Source organism: Salmo salar, chromosome ssa10 (assembly GCF_905237065.1).
Source record: "Salmo salar chromosome ssa10, Ssal_v3.1, whole genome shotgun sequence".
Taxonomy (NCBI): domain Eukaryota; kingdom Metazoa; phylum Chordata; class Actinopteri; order Salmoniformes; family Salmonidae; genus Salmo; species Salmo salar.
The window spans coordinates 3,121,614-3,139,226 of NC_059451.1; the positions used below are offsets into that span (position 1 = coordinate 3,121,614).

General features: G+C 46.1%; 1 protein-coding gene across 3 annotated transcripts in view; it reads left to right on the top strand.

Moving 5' to 3' along the window:
- traf3ip2l (TRAF3 interacting protein 2-like) overlaps positions 1-15,638 on the top strand; it is a 191,284-nt gene extending 175,646 nt beyond the window's left edge. The window contains exons 7-11 of one of the 3 annotated variants that reach the window (XM_045687235.1): positions 418-515; positions 2,246-2,314; positions 8,602-8,715; positions 11,089-11,163; positions 14,556-15,638. In XM_045687235.1, coding sequence (XP_045543191.1) covers positions 418-515; positions 2,246-2,314; positions 8,602-8,715; positions 11,089-11,163; positions 14,556-14,702 — 503 coding nt within the window. In that variant the 3' untranslated portion in view covers positions 14,703-15,638. Of the gene's footprint in view, positions 1-417; positions 516-2,245; positions 2,315-8,598; positions 8,716-11,088; positions 11,164-14,555 lie in introns of all 3 variants that reach the window. The other 2 variants (XM_045687234.1, XM_045687236.1) reach the window with 2 other exon arrangements.
- Positions 15,639-17,613: the final 1,975 nt, after the last annotated feature.

Consider the following 17,613-nt stretch of genomic DNA (forward strand, 5'->3'; position numbering starts at 1 on the left):
TTAAACCCTTCATCACCGTAGGAAGGGCGTTTGTAACCTCTAACCTCTATTTAATCCTTCATCACCGTAGGAAGGGTGTTTGTAACCTCTAACCTCTATTTAAACCCTTCATCACCGTAGGAAGGGTGTTTGTAACCTCTAACCTCTATTTAATCCTTCATCACCGTAGGAAGGGTGTTTGTAACCTCTAACCTCTATTTAAACCCTTCATCACCGTAGGAAGGGTGTTTGTAACCTCTAACCTCTATTTAAACCCTTCATCACCGTAGGAAGGGCGTTTGTAACCTCTAACCTCTATTTAATCCTTCATCACCGTAGGAAGGGTGTTTGTAACCTCTAACCTCTATTTAAACCCTTCATCACCGTAGGAAGGGTGTTTGTAACCTCTAACCTCTATTTAATCCTTCATCACCGTAGGAAGGGTGTTTGTGACGTACGAAGCCGACAGCGACAAACACGTCAAACAGATCATCAACTTTGTGGCGTTGCTGAGACACAATGGCTTCGACACACACGTAAGCACACTCACACACACACACACACACTCACACACACACTCACAGACTCACACACGTAAGCACACACACACACACTCACCCACACTCACACACACCCACACTCACACACTCACACACACACACAGACTCACACACGTAAGCACACACACAGACTCACACACGTAAGCACACACACAGACTCACACACGTAAGCACACACACACTCACACACGTAAGCACACACACACACAGACTCACACACGTAAGCACACACACACTCACACACGTAAGCACACACACACACAGACTCACACACGTAAGCACACATACACTCACACACGTAAGGCTGGATTCTCCTAGTAGAGACAGGTACTATATGCATAAAAGGGGTGCGGTCAGTTATAATTCCTAGTAGAGACAGTGGAAGACCAATGAAGAGCTTCTATTTTTAGGAATTATAACTGACCGCACCCCTTTTATACATACAGTACCAGTCAACAGTTTGGACACACCTACTCATTCTAGGGTTTTTCTTTATTTTTACTATTTTCTACATTGTAGAATAATAGTGAAGACATCAAAACTATGAAATAAGAGCTATGGAATCATGTAGTAACCAAAAAAGTGTTAAACAAATCAAAATAGCCGTGCTAGCTGTGCCACTAGAGATCCTGGTTCGAATCCAGGCTCTGTCGCAGCCAGCCGTGTTTCCTCCGACACATTGGTGCAGCTGGCTTCCGGGTTAAGCGGGCGTTGTGTCAAGAAGCAGTGCCTCTTGGCTGGGTTGGCTTTCAGCTCTTGACCTTCGCCTCTCCCGAGTCCATACAGGAGTTGCAGCGATGGGACAAGACTGTAACTACCAATTGGATACCACGAAATTGGGGAGAAAAAAACGTTTGTTTAAAAAAAAATATAGGAATCTATTTGAGATTCTTCAAATTAGCCTTTGCCTTGATGACAGCTTTGCACAACAAACACCTAAGATTTTCCTAAAATGAAGTCTGAAAAAAAAGCTTTTTTTAAAAATTTAAATCATAAAATAATTTGCCAACCCTGTTTGTAACCTTTTAAATGATATCAAACTCAACTGTATCTTTCCGGTGATGAAGACATGGATGTCTCATGGTAGGGTGAGGTATGCAAAATGCCTCTATCTCTTCAGTGTTTTGGCATTCAGGCACAAAATGTTTATTTCTGAACACTTCTAACATGGGCAAATATGTTTTAGAAAGTTTTGTTCAAATCAAAATGGCTGCGGTCAAAAAGTGATTTGAAATCAAATGTAACGACCCAGTTGCACCTTCCTTGAGAGATTTGGAATTCTTGAACACTGTATTTAGCATACCGTTCCCTTGGGGGTGTTCCAGAGAATTAGATCAATGAGAAACTTAATGACAGGGTACAATTTGCATTTATTATGGATCCCCATTAGCTGCTGCCAAGGCTACTCTTCCTGGGGTCCAGCAAAATTAAGGCGACAACAACATACACATTTAGCTTCCTTAATAAACCTTAAAATCTAGTTATATGTGACTGTTTGTCAAAGTTAGCTGGCTAACGTAGTACATTTACATTTTAGTCATTCAGCAGACGCTCTCATCCAAAGCGACTTAAAGGAGCAATTAGGTTTGAGTAGCTTGCTCAAGGGCCCAACATTCGGCTACGACTAGACTACCTGCCGTAGTAATCCTGCTCTCTGAAATACTGCACCCTGCTGGTCAGCTGTATATCCTCTCCTGGTGTTTCAGATCGATATGTTCGAGCAGCATTTCCGGAGCATCAGTAAGATCGACTTCATGGAGCGGTACCTCAGCGAGGTAAAGGACGCCCCCCCCCACCTGTCATTCTATCTCACAGTCTCTTCTTAATGATAGTTCGGCTTGACATTCCTGTTCAGGGCTGGTACATTAAATAACGATTCTAAAGTTCAAAATTATAACGCTGTGGTCAAAGGTATTGCTCTGTGTTGGGAATAGGGTGCTCTATGTTGGGAATATGGTTAGGGAATAGGGTGCTCTATGTTGGGAATAGGGTTAGGGAATAGGGTGCTCTATGTAGGGGATAGGGTTAGGGAATAGGGTGCTCTATGTTGGGAATAGGGTTAGGGAATAGGGTTAGGGAATAGGGTGCTCTATGTTAGGGAATAGGGTTAGGGAATAGGGTTAGGGAATAGGGTGCTCTATGTTGGGAATAGGGTTAGGGAATAGGGTGCTCTATGTTGGGAATAGGGTTAGGGAAGAGGGTGCTCTATGTAGGGGATAGGGTTAGGGAATAGGGTTAGGGAATAGGGTGCTCTATGTTAGGGAATAGGGTTAGGGAATAGGGTTAGGGAATAGGGTGCTCTATGTTGGGAATAGGGTGCTCTATGTTGGGAATAGGGTGCTCTATGTTGGGAATAGGGTTAGGGAATAGGGTGCTCTATGTTGGGAATAGGGTTAGGGAATAGGGTTAGGGAATAGGGTGCTCTATGTTGGGAATAGGGTTAGGGAATAGGGTGCTCTATGTTGGGAATAGGGTGCTCTATGTTGGGAATAGGGTTAGGGAATAGGGTGCTCTATGTTGGGAATAGGGTTAGGGAATAGGGTGCTCTATGTAGGGAATAGGGTTAGGGAATAGGGTGCTCTATGTTTGGAATAGGGTGCTCTATGTTGACAATAGGGTTAGGGAATAGGGTTAGGGAATAGGGTGCTCTATGTTGAGAATAGGGTTAGGGAATAGGGTGCTCTATGTTGGGAATAGGGTTAGGGAATAGGGTTAGGGAATAGGGTGCTCTATGTTAGGGAATAGGGTTAGGGAATAGGGTTAGGGAATAGGGGGCTCTATGTTAGGGAATAGGGTTAGGGAATAGGGTTAGGGAATAGGGTGCTCTATGTTGGGAATAGGGTTAGGGAATAGGGTTAGGGAATAGGGTTAGGGAATAGGGTGCTCTATGTTGGGAATAGGGTTAGGGAATAGGGTGCTCTATGTTGGGAATAGGGTTAGGGTATAGGGTGCTCTATGTTGGGAATAGGGTCCTCTATGTTGGGAATAGAGTTAGGGAATAGGGTGCTCTATGTTGGGAATAGGGTTAGGGAATAGGGTGCTCTATGTTGGGAATAGGGTTAGGGAATAGGGTTAGGGAATAGGGTGCTCTATGTTGGGAATAGGGTTACGGATTAGGGTTAGGGAATAGGGTGCTCTATGTTGGGAATAGGGTTAGGGAATAGGGTTAGGGAATAGGGTTAGGGACAAGGGTGCTCTATGTTGGGAATAGGGTTAGGGAATAGGGTGCTCTATGTTGGGAATAGGGTTAGGGAATAGGGTTAGGGAATAGGGTGCTCTATGTTGGGAATAGGGTTAGGGAATAGGGTGCTCTATGTTGGGAATAGGGTTAGGGAATAGGGTTAAGGAATAGGGTGCTCTATGTTGGGAATAGGGTTGGGAATAGGGTGCTCTATGTAGGGGATAGGGTTAGGGAATAGGGTTAGGGAATAGGGTGCTCTATGTTAGGAATAGGGTTAGGGAATAGGGTTAGGGAATAGGGTGCTCTATGTTGGGAATAGGGTTAGGGAACAGGGTGCTCTATGTTGGGAATAGGGTTAGGGAATAGGGTGCTCTATGTTGGGAATAGGGTTAGGGAATAGGGTTAGGGAATAGGGTGCTCTATGTTGGGAATAGGGTTAGGGAATAGGGTGCTCTATGTTGGGAATAGGGTTAGGGTATAGGGTGCTCTATGTTGGGAAAAGGGTTAGGGAATAGGGTGCTCTATGTTGGGAATAGGGCCCTCTATGTTGGGAATAGGGTTAGGGAATAGGGTGCTCTATGTTGGGAATAGGGTTAGGGAATAGGGTGCTCTATGTTGGGAATAGGGTCCTCTATGTTGGGAATAGGGTTAGGGAATAGGGTTAGGGAATAGGGTGCTCTATGTTGGGAATAGGGTTAGGGAATAGGGTGCTCTATGTTGGGAATAGGGTCCTCTATGTTGGGAATAGGGTTAGGGAATAGGGTTAGGGAATAGGGTGCTCTATGTTGGGAATAGGGTTACGGATTAGGGTTAGGGAATAAGGTGCTCTATGTTGGGAATAGGGTTAGGGAATAGGGTTAGGGAATAGGGTTAGGGACAAGGGTGCTCTATGTTGGGAATAGGGTTAGGGAATAGGGTGCTCTATGTTGGGAATAGGGTTAGGGAATAGGGTTAGGGAATAGGGTGCTCTATGTTGGGAATAGGGTTAGGGAATAGGGTGCTCTATGTTGGGAATAGGGTTAGGGAATATGGTTAGGGAATAGGGTGCTCTATGTTGGGAATAGGGTTGGGAATAGGGTGCTCTATGTAGGGGATAGGGTTAGGGAATAGGGTTAGGGAATAGGGTGCTCTATGTTAGGAATAGGTTTAGGGAATAGGGTTAGGGAATAGGGTGCTCTATGTTGGGAATAGGGTTAATGATTAGGGTTAGGGAATAGGGTGCTCTATGTTGGGGTTAGGGAATAGGGTTAGGCAATAGGGTGCTCTATGTTGGGAATAGGGTTAGGGAATAGGGTTAGGGAATAGGGTGCTCTATGTTGGGAATAGGGTTAGGGAATAGTGTTAGGGAATAGGGTGCTCTATGTTAGGAATAGGGTTAGGGAATAGGGTGCTCTATGTAGGGGATAGGGTTAGGGAATAGGGTTAGGGAATAGGGTGCTCTATGTTGGGAATTGGGTTAGGGAATAGGGTTAGGGAATAGGGTGCTCTATGTTGGGAATAGGGTGCTCTATGTTGGGAATAGGGTGCTCTATGTTGGGAATAGGGTTAGGGAATAGGGTGCTCTATGTTGGGAATAGGGTTAGGGAATAGGGTTAGGGAATAGGGTGCTCTATGTTGGGAATAGGGTTAGGGAATAGGGTGCTCTATGTTGGGAATAGGGTGCTCTATGTTGGGAATAGGGTTAGGGAATAGGGTGCTCTATGTTGGGAATAGGGTTAGGGAATAGGGTGCTCTATGTAGGGAATAGGGTTAGGGAATAGGGTGCTCTATGTTTGGAATAGGGTGCTCTATGTTGACAATAGGGTTAGGGAATAGGGTTAGGGAATAGGGTGCTCTATGTTGAGAATAGGGTTAGGGAATAGGGTGCTCTATGTTGGGAATAGGGTTAGGGAATAGGGTTAGGGAATAGGGTGCTCTATGTTAGGGAATAGGGTTAGGGAATAGGGTTAAGGAATAGGGTGCTCTATGTTGGGAATAGGGTTGGGAATAGGGTGCTCTATGTAGGGGATAGGGTTAGGGAATAGGGTTAGGGAATAGGGTGCTCTATGTTAGGAATAGGGTTAGGGAATAGGGTTAGGGAATAGGGTGCTCTATGTTGGGAATAGGGTTAGGGAACAGGGTGCTCTATGTTGGGAATAGGGTTAGGGAATAGGGTGCTCTATGTTGGGAATAGGGTTAGGGAATAGGGTTAGGGAATAGGGTGCTCTATGTTGGGAATAGGGTTAGGGAATAGGGTGCTCTATGTTGGGAATAGGGTTAGGGAATAGGGTGCTCTATGTTGGGAAAAGGGTTAGGGAATAGGGTGCTCTATGTTGGGAATAGGGCCCTCTATGTTGGGAATAGGGTTAGGAATAGGGTGCTCTATGTTGGGAATAGGGTTAGGGAATAGGGTGCTCTATGTTGGGAATAGGGTCCTCTATGTTGGGAATAGGGTTAGGGAATAGGGTTAGGGAATAGGGTGCTCTATGTTGGGAATAGGGTTAGGGAATAGGGTGCTCTATGTTGGGAATAGGGTCCTCTATGTTGGGAATAGGGTTAGGGAATAGGGTTAGGGAATAGGGTGCTCTATGTTGGGAATAGGGTTACGGATTAGGGTTAGGGAATAAGGTGCTCTATGTTGGGAATAGGGTTAGGGAATAGGGTTAGGGACAAGGGTGCTCTATGTTGGGAATAGGGTTAGGGAATAGGGTGCTCTATGTTGGGAATAGGGTTAGGGAATAGGGTTAGGGAATAGGGTGCTCTATGTTGGGAATAGGGTTAGGGAATAGGGTGCTCTATGTTGGGAATAGGGTTAGGGAATATGGTTAGGGAATAGGGTGCTCTATGTTGGGAATAGGGTTGGGAATAGGGTGCTCTATGTAGGGGATAGGGTTAGGGAATAGGGTTAGGGAATAGGGTGCTCTATGTTAGGAATAGGTTTAGGGAATAGGGTTAGGGAATAGGGTGCTCTATGTTGGGAATAGGGTTAATGATTAGGGTTAGGGAATAGGGTGCTCTATGTTGGGGTTAGGGAATAGGGTTAGGCAATAGGGTGCTCTATGTTGGGAATAGGGTTAGGGAATAGGGTTAGGGAATAGGGTGCTCTATGTTGGGAATAGGGTTAGGGAATAGGGTTAGGGAATAGGGTGCTCTATGTTAGGAATAGGGTTAGGGAATAGGGTGCTCTATGTAGGGGATAGGGTTAGGGAATAGGGTTAGGGAATAGGGTGCTCTATGTTGGGAATTGGGTTAGGGAATAGGGTGCTCTATGTTGGGAATAGGGTTAGGGAATATGGTGCTCTATGTTGGGAATAGGGTGCTCTATGTTGAGAATAGGGTTAGGGAATAGGGTTAGGGAATAGAGTGCTCTATGTTGAGAATAGGGTTTGGGAATAGGGTGCTCTATGTTGGGAATAGGGTTAGGGAATAGGGTTAGGGAATAGGGTGCTCTATGTTGAGAATAGGGTTTGGGAATAGGGTGCTCTAAATTAGGGAATAGGGTTAGGGAATAGGGTGCTCTATGTTAGGGAATAGGGTTAGGGAATAGGGGGCTCTATGTTAGGGAATAGGGTTAGGGAATAGGGGGCTCTATGTTAGGGAATAGGGTTAGGGAATAGGGTTAGGGAATAGGGTGCCCTGGGCCCATACGGCTCCCTAGTGGCGCAGCGGTCTGAGGCCCTGCATCTCAGTGCTAGAAGCGTCACTACAGACCCTGGTTTGATTCCAGGCTGTATCACAACCGGCCATGATTGGGAGTCCCATAGGGCGGCGCACAATTGGCCCAGCGTCGTCCGGGTTAGGGTTTGGCCGGTGTAGGCCGTCATTATAAATAAGAATGAGTTATTTACTGACTTGCCTAGTTAAATAAAGGTTACATAACATTTAAAAATGTAAAAATAATGCCCTATGTAGGGAATAGTGTGACATTTGGGATGAGTTTGTGCTAGAGAGACAGACAGGTTAGTAACAGGGCAGAGTAAGGGACAGACAGACAGGTTAGTAACAGGCCAGTGTAAGGGACAGACAGGTTAGTAACAGGGCAGTGTAAGGGACAGACAGGTTAGTAACAGGGCAGTGTAAGAGACAGGCAGACAGACAGGTTAGTAACAGGCCAGTGTAAGAGACAGACAGACAGACAGACAGGTTAGTAGCAGGCCAGTGTAAGGGACAGACAGACAGGTTAGTAACAGGCCAGTGTAAGAGACAGGCAGACAGACAGGTTAGTAACAGACCAGTGTGAGGGACAGACAGACAGGTTAGTAACAGGCCAGTGTGAGGGACAGTCAGACAGACAGGTTATTAACAGGCCAGTGTGAGGGACAGACAGGTTAGTAACAGGCCAGTGTGAGGGACAGACAGACAGGTTAGTAACAGGCCAGTGTAAGAGACAGACAGGTTAGTAACAGGCCAGTGTAAGAGACAGACAGGTTAGTAACAGGCCAGTGTAAGAGACAGACAGGTTAGTAACAGGCCAGTGTAAGAGACAGGCAGACAGACAGGTTAGTAACAGACCAGTGTGAGGGACAGACAGACAGGTTAGTAACAGGCCAGTGTGAGGGACAGTCAGACAGACAGGTTAGTAACAGGCCAGTGTGAGGGACAGACAGACAGGTTAGTAACAGGCCAGTGTAAGAGACAGACAGGTTAGTAACAGGCCAGTGTAAAAGACAGACAGGTTAGTAACAGGCCAGTGTGAGGGACAGATAGACAGGTTAGTAACAGGCCAGTGTGACAGACAGACAGACAGACAGACAGACAGACAGACAGACAGACAGACAGACAGACAGACAGACAGACAGACAGACAGACAGACAGACAGACAGACAGGTTAGTAACAGGCCAGTGTGAGGGACAGTCAAACAGACAGGTGGCTAACTCCTCCGTGCTTCATCCTGACAGAAGGAGTACCTCATTATCATCATCATCAGTCCAAAGTACCATGAGACTGTGACCTCATCACCGGTCAGCTTAGAGAACGACGAGAGGATCCTCAACACAGTCTACATACACAAACAGGTACCTCAACACAGTCTACATACACAAACAGGTACCTCAACACAGTCAGACCTCAACACAGTCAGACCTCAACACAGTCTACATACACAGTCAGACCAGAGGTGTATCCTTTAGTCGGTCACTGTTACAAAATATTGCTGCAAAAACAGTTTAAACTAGTTTTTATTGGACAAATTCAGGTAGGTCCCTCCCTGTTTGGTGCTGTTTGGTCCTTAGTGAATACACCCCAGGCCTTTAAACTGTTGCATTTCGGCTACAATGTCTCTGTCCCCTGTTCCAAGGGGATTTATGGCTGATTTAGGATGAAATCGCTAACCCTGTTACGGTCAACCCCGTTACGGCCAACCCCGTTACGGCCAACCCCGTTACGGCCAACCCCGTTACGACCAACCCCGTTACGGTCAACCCCGTTACGGTCAACCCCGTTACGGTCAACCCTGGTTTACCCCGTTACGGTCAACCCCGTTATGGACAACCCCATTATGGTCAACCCCGTTACGGTCAACCCCGTTACGGCCAACCCCGTTATGGCCAACCCTGGTCAATCCCGTTACGGTGAACCCCGTTACGGTCAACCCCGTTACGATCAACCCCGTTACGGCCAACCCTGGTCAACCCCGTTACGGTCAACCCCACACGGTCAACCCCGTTACGGTCAACCCCGTTACGGTCAACCCCGTTACGGCCAACCCCGTTACGGCAAACCCCGTTACGGCCAACCCCGTTACGGTCAACCCTGTAAATGTATTTGCCGATTAATAGACACTTACTGTAGTCATTATTGTTTTTACCTTGAGATGGGAAACCTTTTTTTTTTTTTTTTATGACAGATGTTAAAATGAGGTGAAATCAAACATTTTGGTAACACTTTACTTGACACTAAGTGTCATAACACATTATGACACGGTTATAACCATGTCATAACAGCTATCTGGCATCAATGTGTGCGCAATTACAATGATAATTTAATATGATCAGTTAAATGTTATTTTTTTCTATAACAAACATACAGTTGACATGTAGACTATCGTGTAATTAAATGTGTTGTCTTGTATGGTAGGTTTGGTGACTTTTAACACTCTCATGTAGGTGTCATAACCAGTCATAAAATAATGCAAAATATGTCACAACAGGTGTGAATGTGCCACGACAGTGTCGTTAAAACAGTTAATGACATGTCATTATAATGTGGTTCTGACCGGGTCATAACGCTGGCTGACATGTTATGTCATTATAATGTGGTTCTGACCGGGTCATAATGCTGGTTGACATGTTATGTCATTATAATGTGGTTCTGACCGGGTCATAACGCTGGGTGACATGTTATGTCATTATAATGTGGTTCTGACCGGGTCATAACGCTGGCTGACATGTCATTATAATGTGGTTCTGACCGGGTCATAACGCTGGCTGACATGTTATGTCATTATAATGTGGTTCTGACCGGGTCATAACGCTGGGTGACATGTTATGTCATTATAATGTGGTTCTGACCGGGTCATAACGCTGGCTGACATGTCATTATAATGTGGTTCTGACCGGGTCATAATGCTGGCTGACATGTTATGTCATTATAATGTGGTTCTGACCGTGTCATAACGCTGGCTGATATGTTATGTCCTTATAATGTGGTTCTGACCGGGTCATAACGCTGGGTGACATGTTATGTCATTATAATGTGGTTCTGACCGGGTCATAACGCTGGCTGACATGTTATGTCATTATAATGTGGTTCTGACCGGGTCATAACGCTGGCTGACATGTTATGTCATTATAATGTGGTTCTGACCGGGTCATAACGCTGGCTGACATGTTATGTCATTATAATGTGGTTCTGACCGGGTCATAACGCTGGCTGACATGTTATGTCATTATAATGTGGTTCTGACCGTGTCATAACGCTGGCTGACATGTCATTATAATGTGGTTCTGACCGGGTCATAACGCTGGGTGACATGTTATGTCATTATAATGTGGTTCTGACCGGGTCATAACGCTGGCTGACATGTTATGTCATTATAATGTGGTTCTGACCGGGTCATAACGCTGGCTGACATGTTATGTCATTATAATGTGGTTCTGACCGGGTCATAACGCTGGCTGACATGTCATTATAATGTGGTTCTGACCGGGTCATAACGCTGGCTGACATGTTATGTCATTATAATGTGGTTCTCACCGGTCATAACGCTGGCTGACATGTTATGTCATTATAATGTGGTTCTGACCGGGTCATAACGCTGGGTGACATGTTATGTCATTATAATGTGGTTCTGACCGTGTCATAACGCTGGGTGACATGTCATTATAATGTGGTTCTGACCGGGTCATAACGCTGGCTGACATGTTTCATACTGTGTCTTTGTGTTGCAGCTGCAGAATGAGTTCATTCAGAACGGCAGTAAGAACTTCCGGTTCATCCCTGTCCTGTTCCCTGGGGCTAACAAGGTAAAATATATCCATCTGTCTCTCTCTGTCTCTCTGTTTGTTTGTTTGTTTGTTTGTTTGTTTGTGTCTCTCTCTCTCTCTCTCTCTCTCTCTCTCTCTCTCTCTCTCTCTCTCTCTCTCTCTGCTGCTGTAGCTGCTTTATAGTCAACACAACATTACACTGATGTCAACTTTTAAAATCATGCCACGTTAGCTAGGAGACAGCTAGCGCCGGCGACATGCCCGTTAGCTAGGAGACAGCTAGCGCCGGCAACATGCCCGTTAGCTAGGAGACAGCTAGCGCCGTAGTGATACAGGTGCCCAGTAGGGACCATGTTGATGAAGACATGCCCGTGATTCAGGTGCCCAGTAGGGACCATGTTGATGAAGACATGCCCGTGATACAGGTGCCCAGTAGGGACCATGTTGATGAAGACATGCCCGTGATACAGGTGCCCAGTAGGGACCATGTTGATGAAGACATGCCCGTGATACAGGTGCCCAGTAGGGACCATGTTGATGAAGACATGCCCGTGATACAGGTGCCCAGTAGGGACCATGTTGATGAAGACATGCCCGTGATTCAGGTGCCCAGTAGGGACCATGTTGATGAAGACATGCCCGTGATACAGGTGCCCAGTAGGGACCATGTTGATGAAGACATGCCCGTGATACAGGTGCCCAGTAGGGACCATGTTGATGGAGACATGCCCGTGATTCAGGTGCCCAGTAGGGACCATGTTGATGAAGACATGCCCATGATTCAGGTGCCCAGTAGGGACCATGTTGATGAAGACATGCCCGTGATACAGGTGCCCAGTAGAGACCATGTTGATGGAGACATGCCCGTGATTCAGGTGCCCAGCATGTTGATGAAGACATGCCCGTGATACAGGTGCCCAGTAGAGACCATGTTGATGGAGACATGCCCGTGATTCAGGTGCCCAGCATGTTGATGAAGACATGCCCGTGATTCAGGTGCCCAGTAGAGATCATGTTGATGAAGACATGCCCGTGATACAGGTGCCCAGTAGGGACCATGTTGATGATGCTCTGGTCGCCAGCTTTTCGACTCGTTGTGCATCCCAAACAGCCACGTAAAACGGTCTTGAGTGACAACAAATCTGCCCAAATAGCTGATTCGCTTTCCATACACCCATACCTTTTGACACCCTCATTCGCATATACTCAAGTCGCCATATTGGCCTGCAGCTACCCATACTCCAGTCGCCATATTGGTCTGCAGCTACCCATACTCCAGTCACCATATGGGCCTACAGCTACCCATACTCCAGTCGCCGTATTGGCCTGCAGCTACCCATACTCCAGTCACCATATAGGGCTGCAGCTACCCGTACTCCAGTCACCATATTGGGCTGCAGCTACCCATACTCCAGTCACCATATTGGCCTACAGCTACCCATACTCCAGTCACCATATTGGCCTGCAGCTACCCATACGCCAGTCACCATATTGGGGGACAGCTACCCATACTCCAGTCACCATATAGGGCTGCAGCTACCCGTACTCCAGTCACCATATTGGGCTGCAGCTACCCATACTCCAGTCACCATATTGGCCTACAGCTACCCATACTCCAGTCACCATATTGGCCTGCAGCTACCCATACGCCAGTCACCATATTGGGGGACAGCTACCCATACTCCAGTCACCATATAGGGCTGCAGCTACCCGTACTCCAGTCACCATATTGGGCTGCAGCTACCCATACTCCAGTCACCATATTGGCCTACAGCTACCCATACTCCAGTCACCATATTGGGCTGCAGCTACCCATACTCCAGTCACCATATTGGGGGACAGCTACCCATACTCCAGTCACCATATTGGGGGACAGCTACCCATACTCCAGTCACCATATTGGCCTGCAGCTACCCATACTCCAGTCACCATATCGGGCTGCAGCTACCCATACTCCAGTCACCATATTGGCCTACAGCTACCCATACTCCAGTCACCATATTGGCCTACAGCTACCCATACTCCAGTCACCATATTGGCCTGCAGCTACCCATACTCCAGTCACCATACTGGGCTGCAGCTACCCATACTCCAGTCACCATACTGGGCTGCAGCTACCCATACTCCAGTCACCATACTGGGCTGCAGCTACCTGTGCTCCAGTCACCATATTGGCCTGCAGCTACCCATACTCCAGTCACCATATTGGGCTGCAGCTACCCATACTCCAGTCACCATATTGGGCTGCAGCTACCCGTACTCCAGTCACCATATTGGCCTGCAGCTACCCAAAGTTGGACTACAGTAGTGTCAAATATGTTCTACTAAGATAGACCACATCCTGCCGTTTCCAATGGGAGGCAAGTGAGCCGAGTAGGTGAGATCAAGATGGGTTTTTCAAAGTCGCGTTTATTGGTCTATCAGATGTCAATCAGATGACTTAGTGACGTCAATAAAATACATGTTCATCGTATTCAAATTAAGTTCAAAATGAGATGCAGACGTTGGCCTGGAGATTTGGAGAAGAGGGACTTCAACACTTGAGTTGATGTAGCTAACTTTAAGTAACTATTCATGACTATCTACTTGGGACAAGCTAGCTAGCTACCACCAGCAAGATGAAGACCATTTGTGCCTTATGAATATGCATGACGTTCATTAGGAAAACGCCCACTATCTAGTGCACTTGTCCTAAACAATGTCATCTCTATAAACACTTAGGTAAGTCAAGTCTACCAAACGTAGTGCACTTGTCCTAAACAATGTAATCTCTGTAAACACTTAGGTAAGTCAAGTCTACCAAACGTAGTGCACTTGTCCTGAACAATGTAATCTCTATAAACACTTAGGTAAGTCAAGTCTACCAAACGTAGTGCACTTGTCCTAAACAATGTAATCTCTGTAAACACTTAGGTAAGTCAAGTCTACCAAACGTAGTGCACTTGTCCTAAACAATGTCATCTCTATAAACACTTAGGTAAGTCAAGTCTACCAAACGTAGTGCACTCTGTTTGTTATAGATTCTAGTTTTGGAAACAGAAAACTGTATGGAGATCAAATGTTTCATTGATGAGAAAATTATCAGGATGTCGACCCGAAATCCATCTAGCTCAATCTCCTCCCACTGCCGGCAAACGGGCTTCCTCTCATCATCATATTTGGTAGTGAGAGGAAACGCCAACTGGATGCATCACATTTATACATCCGGTGGAATATCTGGCTCATCTGTCTGTGGTAGTGTTTCTTATGAAGCTCACTCCTCTCTCTCTCTCTCTCTCTCTCTCTCTCTCTCTCTCTCTCTCTCTCTCTCTCTCTCTCCTCTCTCCCTCTCTCCCTCTCTCCCTCTCTCCCTCTCTCCCTCCCTCCCTCCCTCCCTCCCTCCCTCCCTCCCTCCCTCCCTCCCTCCCTCCCTCCCTCCCTCCCTCCCTCAGTGTCACGTTCCTACGTGGCTCCAGAACACTCATGTCTACAGCTGGCCTAGGGACAGAGATGACGTCCTACGTCGCCTGATGAGAATAGAGAAATACAACCCTCCTCCTATCGGGAAGCTACCGACCATCGTCTCTATCCCCATCTAACAGCACAGCGCCCCCCACTGGACTGGAGGACAGACGACAGATTTAAACCATAAGGCGTCAGCCACACAAAGACCCATTTAAAAATGGATTAAATCATAATGTCTGTTTTTGTCTGCCGTAAATTAAACTCAAGTCAACAGTTTTCGGACAAGTTGCATCCATAAAAAGACAGACATGTTGTGGATGTTCTTTGAGACCATCTCTGTGGTCCTTCAGTCAATCTGTAATTTTCAGACACAAAAATCTCTGTTTGGCAGTGACCTAACAGTCAGAATGGACCTCTGCTCTGAAGATATCCTCACCCTCCAGATTAGGACCTGTTGCTGATCTGGGACCAGTGAAATACTTTACCTGGATCTTTATAGGATCCAACCGGAGACAGATCTACGATTTGTTGTAAACAACTGTTTTATCTGCTATGATCTGTTGTTACCAACTGTTTTATCTGCTGTTTTATTTGCTGTGTTGATCTACAGTCCTAGAATACGCAGAAGGACTGAACATATGAGGCACAGGCCTCAATCCTCTCTGCTTCAGTCACGGCAGCTTGTGACTGTCTCTGCATGTTTTAACTGTTCTGGGAACTGACTGTAGTCTTGGAACACAGTGTGATGACATACAGTTGAAGTCGGGAGTTTACATACACCTTAGCCAAATACATTTAAACTCTGTTTGTCAACAATTCCTGACGTTAAATCCTCATAAAAATGCCACTGTCTTAGGTCAGTTAGGATCACCACTTTATTTTAAGAATGTGAAATGTCAGAATAATAGTAGAGAGAATGATTTATTTCAGCTTTTATTTCTTTCATCACATTCCCAGTGGGTCAGAAGTTTACATACACTCAATTAGTATTTGGTAGCATTGCCTTGAAATTGTTAAACTTGGGCTTGGGTCAAACGTTTCGGGTAGCCTTCCACAAGCTTCCCACAATAAGTTGGGTGAATTTTGGCCCACTTCTCCTGACAGAGCTGGTGTAACTGAGTCAGGTTTGTAGACCTCCTTGCACGCACACGCTTTTTCAGTTCTGCCCACAAATATTCTATAGGATTGAGGCCAGGGCTTTGTGATGGCCACTCCAATACCTTCACTTTGTTGTCCTTAAGCCATTTTGCCACAACTTTGGAAGTATGCTTGGGGCCATTGTCCATTTGGAAGACCCATTTGCGACCAAACTTTTACTTCCTGACTGATGTCTTGAAATCTTGCTTCAATATATCCACATCATTTTCCTGCCTCATGATGCCATCTATTTTGTGAAGTGCACCAGTCCCTCCTGCAGCAAAGCACCCCCACAACATGATGCTGCCACCCCCGTGCTTCACGGTTGGGATGGTGTTCTTCGGCTTGCAAGCCTCCCCCTATTTCCTCCAAACATAACGATGGTCATTATGGCCAAACAGTTCTATATTTGTTTCATCAGACCAGAAGACATTTCTCCAAAAAGTACGATCTTTGTCCCCATGTGCAGTTGCAAACCGTAGTCTGGCTTTTTTATGGCGGTTTTGGAGCAGTGGCTTCTTCCTTGCTGAACGGCCTTTCAGGTTATGTCGATATAGGACTCGTTTTATGGTGGATATAGATACTTGTGTACCTGTTTCCTCCAGCATCTTCACAAGGTCCTTTGCTGTTGTTCTGGGATTGATTTGCACTTTTCGCTCCAAAGTACGTTCATCTCTAGGAGACAGAACGCGTCTCCTTCTTGAGCGGTATGACAGCTGCGTGGTCCCATGGTGTTTATACAGATGAACTTTTGATTTTCCCATGATGTCAAGCATAGAGGCACTGAGTATGAAGGTAGGCCTTGAAATACATCCACATGTACACCTCCAATTGACTCAAATGATGTGAATTTGTCACATCCTGACCATAGAGTGCTCTTATTTTCTATGGTAGAGTCGGTCAGGGCGTGACTGGGGGGTTAGTCTAGTTTATTATTTCTATGTGGGGTTCTAGGTTTGTTTTTCTATGTTGGTGATTGTGTATGATTCCAGAGGCAGCTGGTAATCGTTGTCTCTAATTGGGGATCATACTTAAGTAGCATGTTTTTCCACCTGTGGGTTATGGGATATTGTTTATGTGTAGTTGCGTTGTCGTCACGGTTCGTTTATTCTTTATTGTTTTTGTATTTTGCTTAGTTTCACTTTCTAATAAAAGATGTGGAACGCTACTCACGTTGGTCCGATCATTCCATCGAATGTGACACAATTAGCCTATCAGAAGCTTCTAAAGCCATGACATCATTTTCTTGAATTTTCCAAACTGTTTAAAGGCACAGTCAACTTAGTGTATGTAAACTTCTGACCCACTGGAATTGTGATACAGTGAATTATAACTGCTGGAAAAATGACTTGTGTCATGCACAAAGTAGATGTCCTAACCGACTTGGCAACACTATAGTTTGTTTAACAAGACATTGGTGGAGTGGTTGAAAAACGAGTTTTAATGACTCCAACCTAAGTGTATGTAAACTTCCGACTTCAACTCTGTCCCTGAACACAAACAAAGAGCCTTGTGACGTGTTTATACCTCTGTATAAGTATTGTCTGAGGAGGACAGACAAGTTAATTAGTCCCAAATGGCACCCTATTCCCTATATAGTGGGGCCCTGATCCCTATGTTCCCTGGTCCCTATGTTCCCTATGGGCCCTGATCCCTATGGGCCCTGATCCCTATGTTCCCTGGTCCCTATGTCCCCTATGGGCCCTGATCCCTATGTCCCCTATGGGCCCTGATCCCTATGTCCCCTATGGGCCCTGGTCCCTATGTTCCCTATGGGCCCTGATCCCTATGTTCCCTGATCCCTATGTCCCCTATGGGCCCTGGTCCCTATGTTCCCTATGGGCCCTGATCCCTATGTTCCCTGGTCCCTATGTTCCCTATGGGCCCTGATCCCTATATTCAATGTGG